This window comes from Octopus bimaculoides, chromosome 4 (assembly GCF_001194135.2).
Source record: "Octopus bimaculoides isolate UCB-OBI-ISO-001 chromosome 4, ASM119413v2, whole genome shotgun sequence".
NCBI lineage: Eukaryota > Metazoa > Mollusca > Cephalopoda > Octopoda > Octopodidae > Octopus > Octopus bimaculoides.
The window spans coordinates 4,580,436-4,591,441 of record NC_068984.1 but is presented as its reverse complement, the minus strand read 5'-3'; the positions used below and the strand labels follow the sequence as shown (position 1 = coordinate 4,591,441).

At 35.1% G+C, this 11,006-nt stretch overlaps 1 protein-coding gene across 3 annotated transcripts in view; it reads left to right on the top strand.

The window, feature by feature from the left end:
* LOC106867333 (protein RD3) overlaps positions 1-9,649 on the top strand; it is an 18,635-nt gene extending 8,986 nt beyond the window's left edge. For all 3 annotated transcript variants that reach the window (XM_052966872.1, XM_014912177.2, XM_014912176.2), the window contains exons 2-4: positions 1,368-1,500; positions 3,421-3,675; positions 4,590-9,649. In XM_052966872.1, the coding sequence (XP_052822832.1) occupies positions 1,369-1,500; positions 3,421-3,675; positions 4,590-4,835 (633 nt within the window). In that variant the 5' untranslated portion in view covers position 1,368 and the 3' untranslated portion in view covers positions 4,836-9,649. The remainder of the gene's footprint in view (positions 1-1,367; positions 1,501-3,420; positions 3,676-4,589) is intronic.
* Positions 9,650-11,006: the final 1,357 nt, after the last annotated feature.

Genomic DNA, 11,006 nt, shown 5'->3' with positions numbered 1-11,006 from the left:
TATAGACACCACACATACTGTCACATTTGATTTATTGTTTTGTTGCATTTACTATTATTATTATTGCAACAATATTTAAATCTATTAAGTGAATTTATTTCATGTATCATTTACATAATAGCAGATCTTGATGTAGTAATTATTTTGTTTGTTGCTTTTATACGATGAATGCAACAATGTTTTTTAAACAAATATTGTCATTTCTTGTTTCGACTACAGATCTTAATATCTTTAAAAATTGACTCATTTAAAAAAATTTCTTACCTTAAAAATCAACCCATTTTTAACTCTGTCCTGAAAATAAAACTCATTTACCGTCTTTCCTTATCTAAAATTATCAGTATTTTTCGGTTCTAAGCCCCAAAATTTACTTCGGAAAACAAAGTCTTGACATTTAAAATTATTTATCCTTATCGAAAACGACTTCCTCCTTATTACGATAAAGGAAAACTCGTTTTAAATAGATAAAAAATAATAGTTTTAAATATTGTTGTGTATGTTCATTTTCTTCTTTTCTGCAAAAATAATTCTGATATTATGAAGCATTAATCCATTCATTGCATAAAAAAAAGATGTTTGTATACTGTTTACACGAATCTTAGTCATTTATAAAATATCAACAGTTTCCTTAATTCTTCTCTAAGAATGTTTTTCTGTTTTGTTTTTAATCCTTGCTAGGAAATATCAAAGTTGTGCATTAAAGATTATATATTTAATAATATATATTCATTTATGGGTAAATTAAAAAGTCCGAAGCTTTTTTTTTCTTAGTGAAACTCGTGCGGGTGTACTTCCCAGAATTTACTCATTTCTGTTTGTATTATTATTATTATTATTATGTAAATACGTATCCGATCAACAGCCGCACTCTGTGTCCATCGGATCTGTAATATCGTTGCCCTGTTAATGTTATTCTGATGTTTCATGCGTTTTGCATGCTTGTACGTAGTCAACAATACTCAAAACAGGGGTTGACAAACTTCTTGTATATCATGAAATCGTCGATAACTTATCGACCACATAGACACCTCCTGGGGTCAATAGTGATCACTTTGCCTACCCCTTAAGGTGATTATCACCAGTTAGATGTTAGTAAAAGTTTCATGATGGCGAATAACGTTGGAAAACCACGATGTTCCTTTATAACAGCCATTTGAAGGTTTGTATTTATTGTTATGAACACAACTGGTGACGACATCTAAAATCGTTAAGAAGTGAAAAACAAATATTTGACTAATAAGGTTTAACTGAAAACTGCTCATAGATAACCCTCGCTCGAAATTCATTGTGTTATGTGGCATTAAGAGAATTATCAAACCGAAAGATGTGTGTTAATTTTCTTTATTTTTTCTTTTCTTTTTTTTTAGAATGTCTATGTCAGGGATTCGATCATGGCTCAAGTCTTGGATGCCTGGGGATTCTACAAGGGGCCCACTTGAAAAAGACTGGCAGTTAGTTGTTACAGATTCCCTAATTTTGGAGTTGGAAACCCAACTAAGGGTGAGTAGGCTCACATTCTGCTCAACTACCTTTATGTTCTTTGATTAAAACTGACCATTTTGAAATGTTCACATCTAAATTAAAACCTTCCATCGCGTAAGAACCTATTAAATTTTATTCCAAGAATAACGAGCAGTAAATTAATATGTTAAATCTCTCCAATTTCTTGATTCATCATTACCATCATCATCATCATCACCATCGTTTAAGGTCCACTTTCCATGCTAGCATGGGTTGGACGATTTGACTGAGGACTGGCAAACCAGATGGCTGCACCAGGCTCCAATCTGATTTGGCAGAGTTTCTACAGCTGGATGCCCTTCCTAACGCCAACCACTCAGAGAGTGTAGTGGGTGCTTTTACATGCCACCGGCACGTAGGCCAGTCTAGCGGTACTGACAACGGCCACGCTCAAATGGTGTTTTTTATGTGCCACCTGTACAGGAGTCAGTCCGGCAGCACTGGCAACGACCTCGCTCGAATGTTTTGTTCACGTGCCAGTAAAGCAATGCTGGTAACGATCACACTCAAATGGTGCTTTTTATGTGCCACCGCCACGGAAGCCAGACAAGTTCATTATTTACACTGGACAGATACGTGTTCTCATCTTGTTTGTTGTTATAAGCCCTAAAATTCACGCTATATTTGCCCACGGGCATATTGCGTAATGATTAAGAGTGTGGGCTACTAATTCCAAGATTCTGAGTTCAATTCCAGGCAGCGTCTTGAATAAATAATAATAATAATAATAATAATAATAATAATATCAGCAAAAAAATACCTTAGGAATGAAAATCCAGGGTTGGGTTCAAAATTCTACCAGGACACCTGATGAAGGCTGGAGAGTAAATCAGCCAAAATGTTGTGATAACAACAAACTAGATGAGGACACATATCCGTCCAATGTAAATAATGTACAGAATTCTTCATCTCTAAAATATAGAACAATATGTTACAAGTTTATTCTACCATAAGATGTTTATATTCCATGTTAGTCGGAGGATGGATGGTTTGTAAATATCATCATCATCATCATCATCATCATCTGCTTTCCATGGGTTGAACAGTTTAACTGGGGACTGGCGAACCAGATGGCTGCACTAGGCTCCAATCTGATCTGGCAGAGTTTCTACAGCTGGATGCCCTTCCTAACGCCAACCACTCTGAGAGTGTAGTGGATGCTTTTATACATGCCACTGGCACGAGAATCAGTCAGGCGGTACTGGCAACGGCCACACTTAAGTGGTGTTTTTTACATGTCACCTGCATGGGAGCCAGTCCAGCAGCACTGGCAACGACCTCGCTCGATTGTTTTTTCACGTGCCAGTAAGGCAACGCTGGTAACGAACACGTTTGAATGGTGCTTTTTATGTGCCACAGGCACGGAAGCCAGTCAGCTGCTCTGGCAGTGATCCTGGTCGGATGGTGCTGTTAGCGCTCTACTGGCATGGGTGCCAGTCATCAGATTTGTGAATTTGATTTGATTTTGATTTCACTTGCCTTCGATTTCACAGGTCTTCGCAAGCAGAGTTTAGTGTCCAGTGAAGGAAAAGTACGCATAAGTGGGCTGGTTACACCCCTGGCATAGGCCACAGGTAATGGTCTCACTTGGCTTGCCGGATCTTTTCATGCACAGCATATTTCCAAAGGTCTTGGTCACTAGTCAATGCCTTGGTGAGGCCTAATGTTTGAAGGCCATGTTTCACCACCTTATCCCAGATCTTCCTAGGTCTACCTCTTCCACAGGTTCCCTCAACTGCTAGGGAGTAGCACTTTTTCACACAGCTATCCTCATCCATTCTCGCCACATGACCATACCAGTGCAGTCGTCTCTCTTATATATATATATATATATATATATATATATATATATTTGTGTGTATTTGTATATGTAATGAATATTTGTGTTTATATTAACAGGATTTGGAACAACATTACTGGGAAATGGAGCAGGAAGAACGCAGACAACAAACAGGAGTTGATTACAGCTGGCTCGTTAGTAATGAAACTCGTACATATCAAATACCTCATGTTGAACGTATGCAACTTGTTAGTTTGTGCCAATTGGTTAAACCTGAAGAATGCAGTTGTATAATAAAGTCATTCCGTAATTGTCTGCTCCAAGAACCTCCACTTACTGAAGTCACAGCCTTATTCAAACTTTGCATTACACAGGTAAGACCCATGTATATGGCTGGGTGGCTAAAAAGCTTGCTTTGTTATCTTATGGTTTTAGGTTCGATCCTACTGTGAATCACCCTTGGGCACAGAAACCATATAAAAACCTACCACATCCCACACAAAGAAGTCAAGGGGATTGCAGTCAGGTGAGTCGGGAGGTCAAAGGGCAGGTGCTGTGTGATCGAAGACCCAGGCCTGGGTCTTCTGGCTGGTGTGACGGGACGCAGAGTCTTGCTTCCACACATACAGCCTCCCTGCAGCTACCTGCTTGATCCAAGGCTCCACCACCTCACTTAGAACATGGAAGTAGCCATTAGTGTTCAACCTGAGGCCCCGAGGGAAGAAGTTGGGTGGCATGACATTTATTCTAATAAATTCTTCATTATTTTCAAAATTAATTGATACATGGACAGTGTATTTCAACAGAACTTTGGTAACAAAAGGGTTAACGAAAGCAAACTCTCCAATTGGCAGATCTGATCTTGAAATTATATGAAAGAAATAATATTTATTATGGAGATGTACTTGCATAGCAAGTGACTCGATCTGAGATTGTGTGCTGAAACAAAAACAATTGCAGTGTGGGAGGTGTTTATAAGCCGTTTATGAACACACAAAAAACTGTTAGATTCACTTCAACATTTAAATTTGCAGCAGAGATGCAGCATGAAGTTTGGTTAGTGAACAGGGAATGGTTTCAAAGTGACGATAATATTTTGACACAAATTAAAAAATTATTTAAACGTTGCAGTGAATTTAACGTTTTCTTTTGTGTGTTCTTAAATGGCTTTTAAACATCTTCCACGCTGCAAATAATATTCATTAACTTATTAATGTTTAAAATAAATACTGTCCAAAGTTTTTAAGAAAAAGAACCTGTTTATAATTTTTATTTATTTCTTTGTTAGATTCTTGAAGAACGCCCCAAAGAAGAAACATTCACAGAATGGGTAAGCACACGGACGGCTAACTTGATAAATAACATGAAACAACTTCGTCCAAGTCCACAAGTCTCACCTATCAATGATGACATAGACATTGAAAAACAACAGGAATCCTACCCTCTCACCTCATTTGATTCCATGCTTTATTATAAAAATGGAGGTCAGAATATTTATGATTTCACCTACAATAAGCAGTCACAGTTTATATGAGTGTACTTTACATATGACCTCATCATTTCTTGTTGTCCTTTAAGTTTGGTGCCATTATCATGTTGAAGCAAGCTGCTATTTTTAAACATTTCCTTGGTGTTGGAACTGCTCTCTTCATGGCAGTACGTTTAAACCTTTAGCATTTGAATTACTCTGTGAAATGTAATGCTTATTTATTCACACTGTTTTGAATTATTTATGCATTATCTCATAGCTTTAAGACGTTGATGATGTGATTGTTTATTTTTAGAATGACATTGTAGGGTAGGTGTGAGAGGCACGATCTGGATAGTTTAAATGCTAAAGGGTTTAACACTGGTTACTCTTATTCCGGACAAATACGGTGTCACTAGATATCTTTTTGTGAGTTAACATGTATTAAAATATATCATATATATATATATATATATATATATATGTGTGTGTGTATGTGTAATAATAATAATGTTAGTCAGAAGAAATGAAGGGACTGTTCCTCAGCTTATTTATATGCAGGCACAGTAAGTCTTCATATTTTCCAAGAAATGAAATAAAACAGAATATTTATGTTATTAAATTTAAGAATTTTTCATCTAGTGCTTGAGAATGTTTGTGCAATAGAGACACAATTCCTTCATTTCTTCTGACTAACCTTTATTATTATTACCAATATATTATTCTGTATAATACCAAAAATGTTTTATTCTTTCCTCCTGTACATATATATACATATATATTATGTAGATGGGGTTCAAATCTCAGCCATGTCCTCTTGAAGCACATTTGCTTATTTCAGTATTCCAAATCCTTATTTAGATGTTATATTTGTGTGAAGTATGCACTAGAGTTGAAAGGACTGGAAAATATTTTCTGCCAAGTAATGATATCAAAACAGGAGTTTGGAAAATTTGAACGTGTTTCATTTTCAAATTAATTGGAGTTACAAAATTGTACATGAAGGAGAAACATGTTAGTTATTTCCCCTATTAAAAATTCTTCAGGCAGAGAATCAAATAATACCAATATTATTTGGTTCTCTGTCTGAAGAATTTTTAATAGAGAATTTCCATGTTTCTCCTACATGTACAATTTTGTAACTTCAATTACCATATTTAATGGCTTATAAGATGTACCCTTTTTTTTTTACCCAAAAATGGCTTAAATATCCCTCCTGTGTCCAATGCACTCAATGTAGGCTCAAAACTAACCCAAAACAGTATGTATGTTTACAAAACATGTGCTGCCATCTATTGGTGAACCATCACCTACAGTATGTTTATATCGAATGTGGATGCAATGAATTGCTTATAATTACTGGTAATAACTTAAAGTTATACAGGTAAGTGGAGGAACTAAAACATTATTTTAGTGGTAATTTATTTTACAAAAATATAACCAAGGCTAGGCTGCATCCTATGCCCTCCTGCGTCTTATTGGCCATGAAATTCTGTAATTTGAAAATGAAGCATGTTTAATGGTGAACAAATAATAGCAAAAACTTCCTTCTATCTTTTCTTCTGTTGAAATGTAAACATCAGTGGTTTTGTTATCATTAATTTAACCATCTCTTTTTTGTTTTTTGTCAGTTTACTATTGTTTAATACAAACTGAATCAGTTGAGCACGGAATAAAAGGCATTGTGGTATCTGGGGTGCTGAACTATTTCTGAGGTTGACTTTGGTTTTAGCCTTTTCCAGGTGGGAGTGATAAAATATGTACCAGTAAAATACTGGGGTTGATTTAATCAGGTGTGCTCTCTCACACAATTTTTGACCTTGTGGCAAAGTTGGGAATCAATATTGCAACTTCAAACAAGATTGTAAATGGCAGAAATATTAGAATCACAGACAAAATACTTTGTAATATTTTGATCTACGTCGCCACATTGCGATTTCAAATTTAATCAAGGTCAAATTTGTCCTTTGACTATCCAAGGTCAATAAATAGAATGTCTGTCAGATTCAGTTGACCATTTCCCTACCAGTGTCTGGCCTTGTGGCAATGGAAGAAACCGATATTTATGATATCCAATTCTAAGAAATGAAGAATTTAAGTCATTTTATATTGAGGACACTGGAATAGAGAATCTGAAACATAATAAGATCTTTAACTCTTTCACTCCTACCCACCTGAGACAGTACCTGGTTATATGACACAAACTTCTTGTTTTAAAAGTGATCTCAACTAAAAAATCTTCCTCTAAACCTCATATCAGTTCATGTTCTAAACATCAGCTTTAGTTATTTTATCAAGTTCTTTGTTATATTCAAAATTGCTGTAAACAAAGACAGCAACAAAAGGATGAAATGTCTGTTTATGGTGTAAAAATCAGTTTGAAATGAGGTGGAAAATGTGAAGGCGATAGGAACTTTATGATTCAAGAGTTTTGCTTTCTCTTTCTCTCTTTATATATATGTGTGTGTGTGTGTATATATATGCATACATATATACATACATCATCATCATCATCATTTAACATCTGTGTTCCATGCTAGCATGGGTGGGATGGTACCACAAAATCTGGCCAGGCCAAAGCCTGCACTAGACTTCTGTGACTGTTTTGGCAGGATTTTTACAGCTGGATGCTCTTCCTAACACCAACCACTCATACACACACACACACACACATATGTATGTGTGTGTGTGTAATCAAGATGGTGTGGTTGGCCAGATCTGGATTATATCAGTGTTAATAAGGTACCTGCCTGGATTCCAAATCCCTATTCCTTTACTATTTATACTTGGAAACAGGTGGTGGTTGGTGATGAGAAAAGCATCCAACCATAGAAAATCTGCTTTGGTGAATTTCACCCGACCCATGCTAGCATGGAAAAATGGACATTAAAACATGATGATGATATATTAGCCATTTGCTGTTGTACAACACATTGGTCCATTTATGTTCACCATTTGTGATTTCTTTGGCCAGTTTTTAATAGCATGCGACATGAGAAGGGGCAACAGCTAGCAACCTACTTAACATTCTCTCCCCACATATATATATACATACAAACATGCATATATATGAATATGTGTGTATATATACACACACACACAAACACACATGCTCATAGATGAAAGGATGGCTGTGTGGTAAAGATGTTTGGCTTGCAACATGTGGCTTTGAGAAATCTGGTAATGAAAGGGTTGCAAATCGTATCTTCTTTACTTGATTAATTCCTTGGACTGTGACTGTGCTCGGCACCACCTTCACAGCTTTGGTCAAACAAATGAATCCCAGTAATTATTCTTAAGTCTGCTACTTTTCCTATTAATTTCTTTTGATGAGCTGCAAATACAAAGACACACACACACGTATATATGTATATATATATATATATATATATATATATATATATATATATATATATATATATATATATATATATATATATATATAAATATATATACACACACACACACATTTATATATATATATATATATATGACAGGCTTCCACACAGTTTCTATCAACCAAATTCACTACCAAGGGCTATAGTAGACGGCACCAACCCAAGGTGCCTCTTGGTTTCAAAACAGGCTTCTTTTAACCCCACAGCCGTGCCAGCACCTGGGAAAATTACTTTGAGCTATACTTTGTAAACGGTGATTTAAAAGTTATATTTTTATTTCACATATCCATAATATCACTAGAATATAGCAAGAGGCAAGACAGGAATTTATAACATGACTGACCAACTTCACACGGATTCTAACAACAAAAGTGAAATGGTTTTGAGAATAGGCAGCAGATTTGGCTTCTTGAGAAATGGCCACCATTCTATGGCATCCATTCCACATATCACAAAATATGCTTTCATGAAGAAAAATATGTATGTATGTGTATATATATATCTATATCTATCTATATATATATATTGAGAGAGAGAGAACGAAAAAAGATTAGTTACCAGAATCACTAGAATCTAGATACATCAACACATAGGACACCAGAAATGACCAGGTACAATAACATAGGTGTCACACATTGAGGTAAAACAATCATGAAGGTTTTAAGTGTTGGTAGGGCACTGTAGATATGTAAGTACCAAATCCAATTTAAACCATAGATCCAACTCAGGATTGGCTCTAGGTGTGGCATAAGTATAAACAAGGACAGAAATGGGGTTTAAGTTTATGATAGCTGTTTTGGTAGAATTGATGTGTTCATTGATTACATCATAATCCACTGTCTTCAGGTAGATTTTTAAACAAGCATAAACAGGTAAGGTAATACCTTGACCATGATGAATCCAAACAATGTTGGTTGGAATATACACACACGCACACACGAGTATATATAATGTAACATGGCTGTGAAGTTATGGCAATAGGCATCACTCCATATGGGTTAATGAGTTGTGCTCTAATCTCTCTGCCTCACTTTTAGTAGTTATAAGGAACAACCAAAATACCTTATAAATCTATTGGCACTAACAATATTGAAATGTCCAACTGTCCAAATTTTGAAAACCACAAATAAACAAAAATAAAAATTAATTAATTAACAAAGAAGAAAATCAAAAACAAACCCCCTTTGCAGTATTGCAAGTGTAAGAAAATGGATGCAAAACTAAAAGACTTATCCCCTTACACACAAACTCACATTTTCTATTTACAAAACATTAAATCTTACGTCTGCAAGTCAGCCTTCATGTCTGTGAAGATCCAAAGTGATTTAACTATTGTCTATTGTTATTTTTGATATCCAGTTATATCTTGTGCAATATTTTTTATCAACTTGTAATAAAGTATTGTGTGTGTATGTGTGTAAATGTGTGTGTGTGTGTGAGTATGCTGTATCTTTTACTTTCTGTATTAAATAATCAGATTAACATGGATTGTTTGTTATTGCTTTACTTCTGCTTGGTTTGTGCCTTTATTTAATTCATTCCAGCTTGACAAAGCTTTGTACACACCAGTAGATTTATTAATTGCTGTTGTAATATAAGAATGGCAGTTCTTAGTGGGCTGTGAAAGACAGAATCAGTATCTATGGTTGATAAAGCATAATGACACAGAAACACACACTACAGTTTGTTAACATCATTCATAGTCCAGCATATACCCTCCAATTAATTAGTGAAGCTAATTAAACATCCTAGATTAGCAAATCCACAAGATTCTACTAGGTTTTGTAAATTTTATTGACAAAGTAAAAAGCACATGACCAAGAGTGCAAAAATGTAAAGTAATAAAAACAACAACCAAAGAAGTACACAATGAATGCCAATATTGGGAGGAGATGTGCTGAACTCTGAAGTAGACTATTATCACAGTGAAGATCTCTCCATGATTGACCATACATGAATGTATAAATATAATGTATACAGTTTTCTTCATAATATTTTAGAGCTTAATTCAATGAAGTTGGTTCATTTTGGTAATCAACTAATATGCAGATTGGCTGAACAGAAATTTGCATCATTAACTATTTTCTGAAAAGGCATCTAGTCTTTGCTAAGTTTGCCTTGAGGGTTCTGAATTCTAGGTTTAGCTTCTATACCTGGAATTTCTTCTCTACATGGACCCCCATGGGTCATATGGACACTGGTTGAAAACCATTGGTCTACAGCAGGGGTCACCAAACTTTTTCAACTATCGACCCCCTTTAGCTACTTCTCCTTCCACATCAAACACCCTCCTCATTTAGAATATCTTAATACTCTACCCTCCCGTACCATATCTTAAATGTGTGTCGGGTACTGATGCTGGCAATTAAAATGTTAGCTAAAATACACATGTTCGACAAATTAAGAAATTCTATTGAAGATGACACACTTTTTACATTTAAAATTATGTGTACGAGCATATAGTATTAAACTTTCAATTTTTATGAAATTGTTTTCCCGGTTAGAAAATGTGAAAAACACATCATATTGCTGGAATATCTTTTATTGGAATTGACAACAGTGTAAGGGATGAGCATGGTGCTGACTAAATATTCCAAGCAGTCCATCTGGGTGAGCTGGTCTTTTGCACGCCAATAAATAACATTTGATATTAAGTGGACAATTTTTATTTTGATAATTAAAACATTAAATAATAAATTAAATTAAATGGTTACAAAAATATCAAAATCTTTTCAGAAATTATAAAATAATTCTCAGAAATAATTTCAACGAGATGTATATTTTATTGTCTTTCAGGGAGCAGGGTATAAACAAAAGGTACAAATAATATCGGGGGGGG